This window comes from Xyrauchen texanus, chromosome 38, assembly GCF_025860055.1.
Source record: "Xyrauchen texanus isolate HMW12.3.18 chromosome 38, RBS_HiC_50CHRs, whole genome shotgun sequence".
NCBI classification, from domain to species: domain Eukaryota; kingdom Metazoa; phylum Chordata; class Actinopteri; order Cypriniformes; family Catostomidae; genus Xyrauchen; species Xyrauchen texanus.
Window position 1 is genome coordinate 10226185 of NC_068313.1, and position 17591 is coordinate 10243775.

Below are 17591 nucleotides of genomic sequence, written 5' to 3' on the forward strand. Positions count from 1 at the left end.
GTTGGCGGTTCGATTCCCGGCCCACATGACTCCACATGCCGAAGTGTCCTTGGGCAAGACACTGAACCCCAAGTTGCACCCAATGGCAGGCTTGAGCCTTGCATGGAAGCTCTGCCATCATTGGTGTGTGAATGGGTGAATGAGACGCAGTGTAAATCGCTATGAATACCGCTAAGGTTAAAAAGGCGCTATATAAGTGCTGACCATTATTTATTATTAAACTTCAAGTATGTTCTGAATGTCTGTGAATGTGTCAAGCAAAATTTTTGCTTTAACAGCATCGGAGTTGTCCGAGCGTAGACAAATAACTTTGGTTCGGACACAGTTTTCTCTTTTTCTGAGTGCTTTTTTCTCTACTAAAATATATGGAGGTGTGATACTTCTACAATAATTTTCATACAGGAGTCAGTTTCAGGTTGGATAGTCACCTGACTTAAAAATGTATGCAAATGAATGGCGATTCTTGATAAGGCAATCAAACAAAGAAAGTGCTTGCCGTAACTGAAAAAGATACCAAACAAAAACAGTTTTCCAAACAAACTGGCTACCACTTCCATTTGGATTTTTAGCCAAATGCTAATCAATCTCATTTCAACTCATCCGACTGCTTACATTCAAATCACTGCCAAGCTAATCAGGCCTGCTAGGAGCGGAACAATCAAGCTTACCACATACAATGAGCTGGATGCCATTGTTTTTCCTAATCAATAGTTTCCCAAGGCACAGTAATCTTTCAATTACAGTCACACTCCACTTCTCCCTATTGCAGCAACTGCCAATCAGGGAGGTTTGCAATTTGTAGCATGTTCGCACCGTCCCACACAATGGCCGTGAACAAAAGAGCTCCTCGCAGGCAAAGAGAGGGTGTAAGATGTCTCACTGCAACCCCACCGAGACCGACAAACACTAGCCGACTGTTGTGACTGAGCTTCTGATACATATGGCAATTAGACCCAACACTGGATGGCTCTCTTAGTGAATAAGGATGTGTTGATTCCCTTTGGGGGGGTCTGCTTAGAGTCATGATGTGAATCATTGACAAGCAGTCCAATGAACATACGTACTCCAACACCTCGTCCTAACAGCGATTAATGCAACAAGTACTTATTCTGGCCACAACGAGACGTGTAGTGAAAAAATTAAAGCCAGTAAGAACATATTTGATTTTTTTTTGTGCTGTAAGTCGATTAGGGATGGGCGATATCTTATCGTTTGTGATATATCGTTGAAAATTCTCCTCACGATAAAAATGTGTCTCCTCACGATAATAACGATAAGTCTAGTTGATGACGTAGTTTTGTGCGCGCGCACGATTCACTGTTCACGTGCGGACATTCTCTGTGCGGAGTGAAAACAAGCGTGGCGGAAGGCTGACGTGAGGCTGAGGAGGAGCTTGTTATTAAGCGAGGAGCTACCTCCACTTGGGCCACTTGCAGATGGTGAAAGCAATCCCCTTACGTGGTGGAAGGTACATGAGGTGAATTTCCCTAACATCAGTCGTTTGGTGAAAAAGTACTTGTGCATCCCCGCCACTAGTACACCCTCAAAGAGGGTGTTCAGCGCTGCTGGAAATGTAGTGGCATGCCAAAGGTCTCTTCTGAAACCAGCTACAGTGAATATGTTGGTCTTCTTGACCAAAAATCTTAAGGTGTGAGCCCTGTTCTCTTTTTGAAAGCTACTGAATCACACTAGTATGTGTGTTATGCAACTTGCACTACAAAGACATTTTCATGTCAGCCTCATTTCTATATTTTGCAAGAGTATATCAGTGTTTACAGTTTAATGACACTTTTATTTAAATTTAATTTATTGATTTGTTTTTTAATTTATCATCTTGTTTTGCACTATTTTGTAAACTATCTGAAGACATAGTTGGGATCATTACTTTTTGATACAGTGTTTGCACTATTTTTACAATTTGTTCCATGGGACAAGAGTGTTGATAATTTAACTACCTAATTGGTGTTAGCATGTTCCACTTACGTATTATATTTACATTCTAAGAGTGTGTTTCACTCTGAACTTCTTTACTTTATCAGGATTTATTTGCAGTTGTACTCTGTTGTAATTTTGAAACACAACTGAAGACATGGTTGGTGATTGTTACTTTTGCTGTTTGCTTTGCACTATTTTTCCACCATGAGAGTATAAATAAATAAAGAATCTGTGTTTACATTTTAAACTTGTAATTGATTTGAATTATTATTATTGTGTAATTGTTGTTGTGTGATGTTTTTCAGCACAGTCACTGGAACACAACTTAAACATAACATAATCTGATATTTTACAGAAGAAAATAATTGTGAGTATTTGAGGACAGAGTTTACTAGTTTTTACCCACTACTGTTGTTTAAAAAGAAAAAAATTGTGTATTCAAGTATTTGGGAACATGGCCACTCACATCTCTACAATCGATTAAGAGGACTTATAGGTATTATTCAGCATTAAATCATCTTAAATTGTGCTTCCGGGAAAGTAAATACTGTTCCTAGATGAATGGAATTGCAGGTTAAATCCCACAGAAATCCTTCAACACAAGAAGTTAAGGAGGTCTTACCTGTGATACACTGAAACTGACCATCATCTCGCTGGATTGTGAAGGCCTCTCCTGGGTTTACTTGCACCAAGATTACCTGGTGAGAACAAGAGACACTGTTAGTGGAAACCAATATGTTCAAACCACTTCAAAACTCAGTACCCCAGCTAAACACGCTCTCTTATTCCATAAAATTCTGTAAACTTAAATAGAAGTCTCCCGAGTCTCCCAGACTGGCCAAGCTGGTGTTCAGATGGTAAAGTTGTTCAGCCAACTGGTCTACCAGCCTGACTAGCTAAAAAGTGCCCAAAACTCTTCTTAATCCAGTAAACCAGACTAGTCCAGACTGGAAGACCAGCTAAAACCAGCAAACCAGCTTCAGACTTTTTTTTCCAGGAGAGTAGTACACATAATTTGAATTGCTCTACCTGTGAGGGCTCCATGAATAACATCTAAACTAAACTTCCTGCTACCCTCATCTTGACCTAATCTAACATCAGCAGAATGGTTCACGTGGCTCGGATTTATTCCAGAACAATACATCAAGCATAAATGTGGCTGTCATGAAACCCAGCACAAATATGTTGCTATTACATCCACTTCTGAGGGAGGTACAAAATAGAAAACGTTATTTTTTTTTACAAGCTATGACGCATGGGCTCTGTTTCCCAGAAAGAGGAGGGGGAAACCTGTGGGGGGGGGTTCCTACATTGTTCACACCAACCATTGGGTGGCAGCAATACGCTGCTAATTCCATGCCTTTAAAAAAATAAAAGGCTATGGGTAACATGTTTTGGTTTCTAGTGAGATCAATAGCGATGTCAAAATGTATCTGTTATTGTCTTTGAGGTGCACTAAACTCCTCCAGTTTTCAGATCAATGACAGTGGCTCAGAGGAGTTGTGTGTGAACCTGAGATGTCTGAAATTTAATTTCATGTTTCTACAATATCTCCCCTTCATAAACAATTACACATCACACTGTCTAATGTCAAAACAAAGCTTCAAGCAAATAAAGACACAAAAAAAAGCTGTCCTTTAAACTCACACAAAACATTCCAGATAGTTCCTGATGAGCATGTTCCTGATTAGTGTAATTAATAGTGTTGCTTCTTAATGCAAACATCACTATTACTGCTGCTCATAATTAGGGTTTAGGGCTTTGGACCAACCCCTAACCACAAGTAAAACCCCCAACACTAATTTGTCCTGAACGTTTGCAATATGGACATGAATGATACCTTAAATTGCATGGCTCGTTGCATTTAGTAGATTATAAAATTAGTAAAAAAAAGAAATCCCATAGATCTACATTATAGGAGGGTCTTGAGCCATGTGTAGTGACAAGAATATCATTGAGACTTGGGCTAGTAAGAAACAACCTAGCAACCACCCTAGAAACCAAACAGCAATGCCCTAGCAACAACTCAAGCACCACTTACATTTTCTTCACAAAAATGTACAGATTCAGTTAATTAACAACGATGTAGTTGTTGTCACACCATCAACACTATGTATTGTACACTTCACATTTGTGCTCTAAATTGCTTTGGTAAGAAGGTGGCTGCCAAGTAATTTGATGTGAAATTAAATAAAACCAACTAAGTGAAGGAAATTATTTGGCAAGAAATTGGAGCTCATCATTTTAAATTCCCTTTAAAAATCAACAACCAAAAACCCATCTCTGTAAACAACAGCAGCTTCAATAATTCAACACAACAAAGAAGGGCAAGCAAGAGTCCACCGTTCAATAAACCTGGTGCAAACTGCTGACATTAGATCACTCAAGGATGAATTATGGTGAAGTGGAAAGGACAACATCACTGGTTGTGACGTCCAAACCCCCATCATCAGTATGGGTCTCAAATCAGGAGGAGCGGCACGCTCCGTTCATCAGAGTACCACTTGTTCCATGAAATCACTCAGAGTCAGTCTTCCATTGAGCTTTTTGTTAAGGCACTCTTGATGACACATCTGTCTTGGAGTCGAGCAGGAGCACTGATCTATTTCAGCAGAGTAGGGGTCCGGATCTAAAAGACTATAGCAGGAAGTAATTTGACTGGCTGTTTTTAAAATATATGCACCCTTGTTCTGCTCTCGACGGTCCTTCACTCTCAAGGGCTCTGTGATTGCGTGTTCCTCATAAGAGAATATCGAATGGGGTGACACATCAACGATGCAGATGAACCATGAATAAATGTCACATTGAGAGTACTGAGAAATGCAATTTATTAAAAGTCAACAGGTAGAACATGCACTGGGTCCATAAAATGCTGTAGTTCCATTTTCTAAAACGGTCAAAATGACATTGTTAGACAAAGGCTAAACCAAAATGAAACTTCCATTCAAGATACTAAAACGTTGGTGTGATGACACCTTCATTAGAGACAAATCGGGTGGTCTATTGGTTATTCTGTGAAACAGCCCAGAATGTGTTGAAGAGAGTTTATTTTCAGGCAGCAATTGTAAGCCATACTGTAAATCATTTTCTCAAGAGTTAAACTTACAAAGCCTGGAGCAAAAACAGCTCAAATCATGCCAAGAGCAACAGGAACACACTCCTCTCAACTCAGCCGAGTTTAAGAACTGACAGTCCTTCCGGAGGTAAATACCAACTGAACGCAAGGACCTTGAACCCAACTACAAAATCAACGGTGACTAGCTTTCTATTGCCTAATTCTTAAAATAAAACAGCAGTCTCAATTCAAGGACAATGAATAAACAATGTCATACGAGAAGAAACAAACCCTGAATAAATATCTGTAAAAACTCTGAAACCTAAACAAGAGCCGTGTCCTTTTAACCGATGTGTGTTTTGCAGGAAATAAACTTGGCAGCAAGCACATTTCATTTACCTCAGACTTGTGGTTGAAGTCGCAGTTATAGTGTCTAAACTCCCACGGCTTAGGGCTCCAACTGCGGGTCTCCCCTAGCACAGCCATCCTTTGTACTTGCGTCTCACACTCTGTTCCCATTCATGAGTGCCACTGAGACACATCAGCTATCCATTTGGCTAGCGCACACACACACACACACACACACACACTAGAGCGTGTTCTCGTACAGCGGTAAGAGTGATGCATGAGCAACAGCACACGCAACGATGGGGGTGGCCAAGGGAGGTGTTATTGAATTAGGCTCAAGCAGCTTCATGCTGTTGTGTTGCGTTCATGTGTGCTTGCATTTACTTTCAAGTGTGAGCAAGCAATTACTCGTTTGCTCACTCCTTTGTTCTGCAGCACAACTTGTAATACACCCCCCACCTATAACTCTCCTACACTGCATTATTGACACATTCTCCAAGTCCTGTTCCTTGGCAGCATGCAGTTTGACACGTCATGCACATACCCATTTCAGAAAAGAGTGAATCTTGACTTACTGTAGCACGCATCTCACTCTCATCCAGCCACGTCTGCTTCAACAGGCTGGCTGACTGTTTTTAAGGAATCTGGTACCCTCCCTGCGTTCTGGGTGTCCAAGCCACCCTTCTTCCGGATTTCACCCAGTGCTCATGAGATTGGCAGGGCTGCACGGTGTGCAGGGGGCCAGCCTGAACTCTTCACCCCCTCTTAGCAGAGCCCCGGTTAGAGGAAGGGATAGAGGTCTCGCCTAAATGCGCAAGCTTGAAAAGCTGCTTACAAGATAACATGAGTGTTGCCCATGTTTGCGCTTTGTCTCCCCCTTTTTTATCTGTTCTCTCGGCAGTAGCTGGATGACTCTCTCTCCCTCCTCTCCCTTTCTGGCTCCAACTCTGCTTTGCCACCACCACCAGTCTCCACGGCAACCCCTTCAACAAATAAGCCCTGGAGGTATCCGCAGCGTGCCACAAATGAGGGGGACAGCTAATCGCCAGAGCAGCACTCACAGGGGGGAGGAGGAGAACGAAAGGAGTGAGGGTGAAAGGCCACGGACGAGTGGATGCAATTGCTCTTTCCTCTATGGGTTTGTAATTCTCGCCTCTCCCTTGGTGCTGTACCGGCGTCGACTCGTGACAGTCTGATCTGTGGCGAGCATATCCGCATGAGAGTGAGTGAATATGGATGTCGTCCAGACTTTTACAATTCCCCTTCTGGCAGTGCCAAGTTCCGGAGCGGCATAAATCTAGTAATTAAAAACAAGTATGGGGTCCTCAAGTTATCATCGACTCCTTTGTTGCGCGTTTTGCTTTGGTGGCGATGTTTGTGACTGGGCACCCCTATACGCCCTTTCATAAAGTGCTGGTACCAGAGCACATGTGGCTCTTTATTTAGCAGCTCTCAAATACCTTAAAGTAATACAAGTCAAAATCAAACCATTTGAAAAGCAGATTTTCTTTCCTCAAAGCCATAAGAAATAAAACCTGTGCAAAACTACAGATTTTCACAATCAACAAGAGGCTCAAGAGTTATGTTCACCAGACGCTGTCTTATGGGCACCAAACGCAGCCGTTAAATCAGATAACAGATAGCTATTCACCAAAATAAGCTAGATAACAACATTTTTATTTCACAAATTTGTTTTCTCAAACATTATAGTTATAAGTAATTATACATAATTATAAATCGCATAATTATGAATATAATGTATTATTGCAAATGTAGATAATTAAAAAGCATTACGTTATTGTGGCAGATGAGTAAAGCATTGATAAGTGTGAAGAGGAGGGGGGCATGACTGTGCCGTGCACGGCCGGCGCTGAATCAACTGATCAGCGGAAGAGTGAGATAATGGGGAGCGAGAGAGAGAGAGACATGCACGTGGCTGCGTTGCATGTGTGTCTGTTTTTTTTGTTAGTTTAATTTGACATTAAAACTTTGCTTACTGTTCAACCGCTTCCCGCCACCTCCTTGCCCATCCCTGAACTGTTACAATAAGACATTACAAAAAGGTGGCTTTAAATGCATATATATTGTTTATTTCCATATTATTGAAAATAATCCTTTCATTGGCCTGAAGTCCACAGCAATAAACTTTGCGATTATATTCATCAATTTGTCAGAGATAAATTAATTTAGCTTATTATACTAAGATGATAAACATGTATTTATTTAGTATATAAAATAAACAGTCTTTTCAATTGTTTTTACTGTAGGTCGCTGTGTAAATTTAAATGTAGCTTGAAACTTAGAAAAACACATCTCTCGAATGCTGCATTCGGAATTGAGCTCCATCCAGCTGAGCACTGAATTCTGAATTATTGCATTAATTCGACATTACTACTAATACAGTAAAACACACACACACACAAAGATCCCCCATTTAGCCTTAACAGACTGTAGGGGCAAGTGCTGTTAGTGAGCACCTATGAAGGCCGGAACGGTAAACAAGCGGGTGGGTGGCCAGCCCCACGCCCGACCGCCTTTGTCTCCCCAGTGGGGAGATTTTAAGCGCAATTAATGCAGTATCCTTTTTTTTTTTTTTTACTTCCTGAAACTTCACATGCTCGGATTAGGGTGGTGGCAGGGTTAGGGCATCTTCTGCCTGCCAGGAACAAACCCAGGCTCTTTTGTGCAATGGTCAAAAATTCACCTATGCTTTTCTCAACTTTCTGTGGCTAAAATATATAGACCTTATTCACACTAGCACAATCTTTAAATATATTCATTTTTAATGGGAATGACAACGAGAATGTGAGGCTCTCTTCAATCACGTCGGATTTTCCACAACTCATGTTGTCTGGAGTTCTTTGTATACTGAATGTTCTCGGACAGACATTGTCCAAATGTTTTGTCTGTGGAACGATCCAAAAACACTTTAAATTGCAGTACAGCCCATTGAAAAGACTAAGTTTATCCCTCACAGCCTCATTTTCATTCCCATAAAAAAATCAAAGTTGGCACTTGCATGACTAAGGTCTATCGGCTAGCATTGGCATATATACATTTTCAGATTGTACTCGCTTCACGCAACTGCACATCCTATCACAGAAACCGATTGTGTGAAGCATGCTCATTCATTGCACTGCGCATGCATGCCCTGGCCTTACAGGTATTAATCTTTTATACAATTATAATAATACATGCCATAAAATCAGTGGACATATTGTAACAATTTGTGCAACATCTTCTGCCATTTTCCAGTGGATTTATTTTATTAATAGGATCAAATGGGCAGATTCAATTCACATCAAACTTTATTGGCAAGAAAAACTGAGTTGTACATTGCCAATGCATTATTAGACACTATACATACAGATATAAAAACCATTGAATGCTGAAGCTTAATTTGTTAAAGTTGCATTCAGACTCTACAAGTATACCTGGCAGCAGCTTGCTGAATTGCCGGGTCCTTCGGTCTCTATTGCGCACATGCGTGTCTCTTGGGAGGTATCGCTTTTGAAATGGGTTCAGATGAAAGTCAGTAAGCGTTTTTGCAGGATGCTAAGAGATTAAACAGCTTGCCCATATAACTTGCCCCACCTGCGGATGAAGAATCTTCATGCACCGTACAGTAATTCCGATCCTGTGTTTATTATGCCCGGGGCATGAGTTGCACACAATGAATTGGCATGCACAGCTTGACACAATCAGCTTATGTGCCAGGATGTGCAGTTGAGTCAAATGAGTACCTCCTAAAAATGTATATATGCCAATGTTAGCCACAGAAAGTTGGGAAAAATATGGGTGAATTTTCGACCATTGCACAAAAGAGCCTGGGTTTGTTCCTGGCAGGCAAAAGATGCCCTAACTTCTCCCCCACCCTATTCGGAACCTGTAAGACTGAGTAGCCTGCCAGAAAAACGACTTTTTTAGTTTCAGGAAATAAAAAAAACAAAAGGATACTGCAGTAATAAAAAAAAATGTACGCGTTAAACAAAAATCATTAAAATCGCAGAATTTAACATACTAAATTTCCCAGCCCTAATTTATTATGCTATTTTAAATGTTTTTTGTATCATATAATGTACCGTAACTTAACCGCAATTAATCACAGAAAAATTTGATTAATTAGTTACATTTTAATCGATTCACAGCCCTAATATATATATATATATAATAAAAGCATTTAAAATTAATGTGTTAAAGAAAGTGGTTAATGACATTTTTTTTTTTTAAATCACAACTAACACAATACCCGTTGCATGTACTTGAATATTTATTTTCTCCCATGGTAGGGAAAAATCAATGTTATGAAAAATACTTTCAATAAGGAATTCAAGTACTGGTCAGGTAGCATGATTACTAGGGGTGGGTAAAAATATTGTTTTTCTGAGCATCACGATCTTCATTTGAACAATTTCGATTTATAAATCCCAAGATCGATCTTTTACTCAATGCACAACCCTCCACTACAATGAGAGGAAATCACTTGCAACCAAATTTCACACTATGTGACTAAAGTGAATATATCTGGCAACTGGCTGGTAAATGTTTACATTTCACTCACCAGTAATTATGTAGTTTAGTCATGAAGTGTTCAGCAGCGAGGTCCTTTTACAGCGTGTTGAGAGTAAAAGTTGTTCCGTGTAATGTGTGTTCAAGGACAAGTCTCTTTTAACACCCTTTCTGTTCTTTACAATCAATTGTTTATCAAAAACAGCTACAAAAAACAATTCATTCGAATCATTCATTGCACAGAAGCCATTCGAGTCCTCTAGTTAAAATGCGCTCATTTAAAGACGTTGTTTACAGAAATGCAGTTCTTTAATTTGTTGAATATGTGCTAAAACTGGGACAGTCTCTATAACAATGTAAATACTTGTAAATAGTACAAATTATGCATATTATTTATTAATATTTATTTATTAATGTTATACTAGTTGTGCTTGATTGCTGTAATGGCAGCATTTTGAGGGTGGATGAATTTAGAGATGCAAATTCTTTGAGATGGTTTTACAGCGCCGACAGTCTCAACTCAACTATATATATATATATCTATCTCACACATTTTAGACCGACTTGTTGAATGACTAGTTGATCATCCAGACTGATCCTTAGTACAGTGCCTTGTAAGGTGTTTATCTATGTATTTTCTCCCTCTGTACACATTCAGGCAAACTGGAGGCCAATTTCTTTAATACGTTCAGACTATAAATTGAGGCTGTAAAATGTCAGAGATAAGAGATTTAACATCCAGGTGGTTGAGTGACAATGATTTTCACGAGCAAAGATTAGAAATGGGAACATTGTTGCTCTTATGCGTCATGGACAGGCTGAACTTGCTGGGATAAAGCACAAGGCCGTTGGGAGGGGGAGAAAAGCGAACGTGATTAGCAAACACTGCTACAGTGGTTAGCGCTGGCTTTATTACCCTGGAGATGGGCCAGTGTTGCCTTTGTGTTCACGGCTATTAGCAACTGACGTCTCTGCTCCTCCTATGAGTCAGGGATCAGGTTCATCAGTATTTGTTCCTCTTTAATTGTTTACCATGTGGCAACTTGGCACAGCAGCTGAACTGACAGGAAACAGAAGTATGTGATGGCAAACGAGGAGCCTGCGGATGTCGATGCCATCCAGAATGAACAAGAACCAGGGTAACAAGGGCTCATGCAGCTTCAGATAAATGACTGGTCAATCACAAAATCACACTTCAACGTGCTGTGCATGGAATGCAGTGCATTCCAGGTAAAACCTGGTGGCAAACAGGCTTGCCTAGCTCCAATATGTTTAATCGATGGTGGAGGCATAACCACTGCACAGAAAACCATAACAAACCAAATTACATGACCAATCTCTTTTGCCAGTGGTTTCTCTCAGCTTTAGTTGGTATTAAAAAAAATAAAAAACCCAGACAGAATATGACTCAATGAGTGCAATTAGGGATGTCACTATACTTACATTGCATTAGTCAATTATAATACTGGTGAAATGTCACAACACTCGTGCAAAAAAAACAGGCTTGGTGCCGAAACTCATCTCACGGTCACAACTGGTACACTCCTGCTATGCAGCAAAATGCTGCTCATGCTCCCAGTGTCAATACTCCAACTTGTTAACATAGGCACCGGAAAAGATATGCGCTGCTTTTGCTCATGATATGAAACAGACCTAATAAAGAAAAAATGTATATAAATTAAGAACAATGCAATCAATGTTAATACTGTTGGATGATTAATATTATCGACATAACACTCAGTGGCAAGTCTATAAGTTCATATTTACACAGCATAGTCACAGATTTACCTATACTGAAGAAAAACCAAGTACATAAAAGGAATCTTCCACGTTCAATAAAAGTTAAGCTTAAATCAACAGCATTTGTGGCATAATGTTGAGCACCACAAAGATTATTTGACTCGTAAATCCTTTTCTATAAAAAATAAAATATATATTTTTTTATTTGCTGTAATTTTAGTTGCTGTCCTATTCTGCATATCGCTGCGCCGTTTTGTGGTCCATTCTGCATAACGCGGAGGCCCATTGTTGCTTATCGCAGCCGAACCACCGGCCCGCTCGGTTCTCTCGATGGACTTTCCCCCAACTGATCAGCTCAAAAGTGCATCGACACACCGGGAAAATTACTATTATGCCAGATTACCAGTCCAGCCCTGGTTAGTAAGCTATTTCATCACACTAACATCATATTAACCCGAACACGATTTATGTCTTGTGGCTATACTTTTGAAACAATATTTTAAAGTTTACGAATTAGCCCCACACAATTCCATTGTAAGTGACATGCTGTATCCCAGACTTTTGCTTTTTTTCAGAGGGGGGACAATTTCAAATGAATGAAGAGCCACACAGTGTCACTGTTAGAACATTGATTTACATAAAGCGCTTCAAGAAATCAATTTGACTGATGGTTGGAGATGAAGGTTCTCTTGACATTGCTTCTGTTAAGGGTGGGTGGTAATGTTGGTCTCATAAGGTCTTTAGCAATTAGTGGCCATTTCCTCCTACTCCCTTGACACGTTCTCCACGAGGCCGACGTGCCACACAGGGGATCCAGCTTAATACTTGTTAGCTTGAAAAAACGGTGTCAGAGGGAAACGTGATGCTAATCTGCTGAAGGCATTGTTCAGTGCATTTGTGGAGTAATTACAGGTGGTTATCTAACGGAAGAGCTTATTGAATTTACCCCTTTACAATAAATTCAGAAAACAAAAGAAAAACACAAATAGTAAAAGAAAAATACAATGACTATATAAGGCAAATCACTTGACAGGAAATATCAGGCAAACTTCAAGTTAGCATGCAAAGACTGTCTTAAAGGCAGTGTTAATCACGTCAATGAAATCAATGACAAAAACATTTGTTAGACAAAGGTAGATTTTTTTAGCAAATTTTATTGCTGATTTGAAATATGTTCATTGATCATAATCTTGATTTACTCTTTTTGAGATTTCAGCCTTTCCCCATTCAAGTAGAAAGGAGCTGCACAGTCATGACTGGAAATAGCTGCCTGAGTGTGTTTCAAAAATGGCTGACAGTGGACTGACTTGCTAGAAAGACTTTGGTTCAACATGCTGTACACCAGCCAAATTAACTTTTATAAAATGAGTTAATTGCCTCACTCAAACGCATACTTTTTGTACATGAGATTAATCACTATATCCACAACATACTTACATCTGCACAGACAATGAAGCGAATGAACAGGTAAATTTGAAGTAAATCACACGCTAGCCATAATATGCATAACTTGCATTGCATAACTTGTGTTGTGAATAAGTGTCTGTAAAAACGCTCTTAAATTGAGAAAATGTTTACATGTTTTATGAAACGTTTACAATTATTTGAATATTTGATTAAAGTTTGGTCGGTTACAGTTTGAACCAAATTCTTTTCATTTTGTATTTTATTAAGACATCAACTAAAAGATATAAATAAATAATATATTATTTTCGTTGACTAAAATTATATGCCATTTTAGTCTGGAGTAAAACCAACTTAAATTAATGAATATTACATGATGAAATATTGACAAATTTTAAAAGGACATTTTCGCCAAAAGACTAAAACCATGACTAAAACATAAAACTGTAAAAATAAACACTGCTTAATAGGAATAGTTAACCAGACTCTCGTTATTTACTCCCCATTGTGCTGTCCCAAATCATATTGACTTTCTTGTGGAACACAATCGGGGAAACTGAGATTTTTAGACTTTTACAGAAGAAAGTCTCACAAGTGTGGAGCCCCTTAGAGGGCAGGGAGTGAATTTATCACCTGAAATAATTTTGCGTTCCTCGTAATACAGTTAGCATTTTCTTGCAATATGTTTTAAGTTCCCTCACAACAAGTTGCGTTCCCAGGCAATATGTTGTGCTTTCCCTTAAAATACGTTTTGCGTTTCCTCGATAAATCTTCCATCCGTTACAAAACCTAACCATGGTTGTACTAAAGTAAATATAGTTGAGCTATGGTATTTGTAGTAAAACCATAATAAATATACAGTAAAAACAAAACTATGGTAATAGAAACATTATCATAATGAATTTTTCTTTTACTAGTTTTTCTATAGTAACACCATGGCAAACTTGTGGTATAAATGATGGTTGAAAACAGGAGAAAAAATACATAATAAGGTTTTTCAATTCTCAGACCACAACGCTTATAAAAATGTACCATGGATTTGTTGTAGTAACACTAACTGCAATGTGTTACCTAGTAGTAGTTGTAGCAGGAAAACATTCTAAATGTATTGAGACTGCTGTTTTTTCATTACAAAAAAGCCATAGTTCTTTATATAGAAACCATACTTACAGTGTAAACAAATCTGTACTCTTGTAATGCTCTCTGATTGTAGGAAAATTAAGTTGTTTTGTTTGCCTTCAGAAATTCCAAGACATAACTGTGGATTAATTAGTAAGAGCCTGATGAAAGGCATATAAAAAGGAAAGATTAATGTTTGGTTCAGCCATTTTATGGTTTCATAGGGCATGGATGGTTGAATGGCCGTAACTCACGTAACTGCGTGGCATCACAGCCGCAACACATGAATCCACCCCTGGCCTTAGCCCTAGCTGTGGTTCTTATGTCCACCTCTTCATGACAGGTTGTTATTAATTGCGTGTGTGAAGGGGGCAGTTTCCTATAACCCATCTGACTCGCTCAATAAGAAGAGCCTCATTATCCAAAACATGGTGCGAAACATTTCTTTAAAGGAGTCGCCAAAATGCAGTTTAATGAGTTAGACTAAAGCCTTCATAAACAAACTTGCATTCAGAGCGGAGTATGGCTCATGATACGATACACATCAAGATACTGTACATGCATCATGACATCATGATTGGATAAGAATTAACTACACCAAACATTGAATCTGCGAGATCAATTACAATCTCTTTCGAATCATTCTTCGCTTTGCTTCAGACCAGTTGGTCATCTCATTAAAGGGAGCATATTCATGCATGATCTTACATCAAATATGCTTACTAAAATCGACTAGTTTGGTAATGAAAATGCCTTAAAATAACTTTTCTTTATTGGGATAGGATCTTAAACAATTTACGAATACACCTATCGGAAAACAGATTTTTGCCCATTATCTCAATTTCACTGCGATGGACTGGCGACCTGTCCAGGGTGTCCCCCGCCTTTCGCCCAATGTTAGCTGGGATAGGCTCCAGCCCCCCGCGACCCTGTACACAGGATAAGCGGTTGACGATGGATGGATGGATGGATGGATGGATCTCAATTTCACATTGCACGGGAACTGCAACATTTACTGCCTTTCTAACAGACTTTTACAATGCGAGCAAATGTTGACCGCATGCTTGAAACGTTTTAATGTCAAAACGTTTCATGATTTAAAAAATAACATGATTTCAAGTCTCTTGTAAACATATACGACAGCTGTTCAGTAAAGAACGTTACCCAATAAAAGTTACGATGTAAAGATTTTTTTTTGCCATAGAATAGAAAAAATAGGCCTGTGATGTAGCCTACAATAAACCTAATGTATTCTAAACATGACGTGCAAACAGAATAAAACGTAGTTTAACCCATTGAATATAAACAGTTATTTCTAGGCTACTTACTCTAAAGCATACACATTTTGATGAGCAAAATTAACACGACGACATGTTCCAGTGAAAGACGGGACTTGGCTCACCTGCAGAAGCTATCTTGCTCTTGAAAAAGCAGAAAAATAAACGTACAAGTTCACACTACAGATGTAAAGACTCAAACATGAAAACATCCATAGGGACTTTCAAACGTTTGGAAATCCGATTCCCGCACCACCACCGAAGTTATTTCATAACTACTTTGCTGACATTACTGATCTAGCAAGAAGACATTTTCCTGCATGCGAGTGAGAGGAAAGAAGCATGCGCAGCCTGAAAATATGTAACATTAATTTGACAGTAATTTAGTGCAGCCTCTGTAAAAATATAAAGCCAAACGTAAATGTGTAAAAATTATGATCAGATTAATGGAGGGAACTATTAACCTATTGGCTAGTAATTCCAATGTCGACTAGCAGCATCAGAACCATTTAGTCGACTAGTTTAGCACATCCCTAGTGAATAACCATTACATTTTCTTCTGTTCCCCATACAGTGATTGTTTTCCTTCAGAAGACTTTAAATATAACACATGACAGGCCCAGACGGAATCTGCGCTTGCAGAACCCAGCAGAATTGAGACATTTGTAATTCTTAAAAGTTCTATGCATTCCCCATCCCTGGCATGTTTGTTTATGTTTGTTTGGCTAATTTCATGATGATTTTAGCTACGAATAAGAGTGTAGTACTGTCAGGTCAAATTAATACATTTAGCTAAGTTTAAATCCCTTCTGCATATTTTGTCTAAGAATCAACACAGAAAATGTGAAAAAAAGACAGCAGATTCTGTCTAGGCCAACGCATGAGTCACGTCGAATACTTGACACTTTTGAGTGCTTTTTTAACATTACAGGAAGCTACCATTAGTGCAGGGTGTAATATGACTATTACGTAATTATTTACTGTAATCGAATTACTTTTTAGTCACAGAAAAATTGTGTGATGCATTACATTTATAATAATTCAATCATTAATATTGAACATATTTAAAACATGAATTCATAAGTTCTGTTGCAGCTGAATATTATTGTAATTATTGTGGTGCTGAATGTACGACTTGCTTATGTCAACGAACAATTAAATTTAGACATTATTTTGAAATTGTTAAATGGAAAAACAAAACCTTAAGTGAAAGGTGATTTAGGAAGTAACATTAAATAATTAGTAATGTGATCACTTTGAAGAAATTATCATTAAAGTAATCTGGTTACAATTTTAGAGAAATTATTAGTATTTTAGAGAAGCAATTAGTAATTTGCTGTGGAATACTTCAGTACTTTTGAGTATCTTCCCCAACACTAGTTACTATTAACTGGTATTTTCGGGAAATTAACAATTGTAATATTCTTTAAAAACATCCTTTTGAGTTCTGCAGAAGAAATTCATAAGGGTATGGAACAACATTTATAAAAAAAACAACCTTTTTATTTATTGATTGGGAGTCAAAGCCACAAATGTGTTGACATAAGATTAAACAGGGGGATGAGGCTTAAAAATACCTCACAATACTGTATCAATATTCTTATAGCAAGAATCAATATTTTTACTCGCATCTGTCACATTCATAATTAATGAATGAATTGGGGGCGAAACATACCAAATCACTACACTCGGTTTCTATTTGAACCACAATCCAAACTACTCTAGTGCAGATAAATGAAAATTATATCACAGTCCTGATTGGCAGCACACACAAATAATGTTATTGTGACCCAGATATCAATATAATATGGTAAGATTCCCACCCCTAGCAAATATTTTGTCAGCTCTATACGAGAGAGATGAATGGCTTTTGCTTCGACTTGGAGGTTTAGTTTTCCTCCCTGAAAAGTACAATGTTAACAAGAAAAGGTGAGCGAGATCAAAGAGAAAGAGAAAGTAGATCAAAAACATATTACTGTGTTTTGGTCGATGTAAGGCCATTTACACAAGGGGCTTTTCGGCACAGCTAACGTCGCTCTTGTCCTTATCCACCACAGACTTCCTGCAGAGCGGTCCATTCTACCCTGCCTAGTCTTTGTACTTAAGGTAAAGCCTGAGTGCTGCTTAAAAAAGCTTTGCGCACATAAAAACCAAAGTGTTTAAAGACCACATAAAAAACTGAAATGACCAGAGGTATAATGAGG

The 17591-nt window shown here is 38.6% G+C and overlaps 1 protein-coding gene across 5 annotated transcripts in view; it reads right to left on the bottom strand.

The window, feature by feature from the left end:
- Positions 1 to 17591, bottom strand: part of LOC127631475 (fibronectin type-III domain-containing protein 3a-like) — a 123501-nt gene that overhangs the window by 70523 nt on the left and 35387 nt on the right. Inside the window, exons 1-2 of one of the 5 annotated variants that reach the window (XM_052109604.1) lie at positions 5914 to 6109; positions 2558 to 2633 (exon numbers count right to left, since the gene is read on the bottom strand). In XM_052109604.1, the coding sequence (XP_051965564.1) occupies positions 2558 to 2633; positions 5914 to 5925 (88 nt within the window). In that variant the 5' untranslated portion in view covers positions 5926 to 6109. Of the gene's footprint in view, positions 1 to 2557; positions 2634 to 2964; positions 3083 to 5041; positions 5083 to 5389; positions 5591 to 5913; positions 6110 to 17591 lie in introns of those variants that run through there. The other 4 variants (XM_052109602.1, XM_052109605.1, XM_052109603.1 and 1 more) reach the window with 4 other exon arrangements.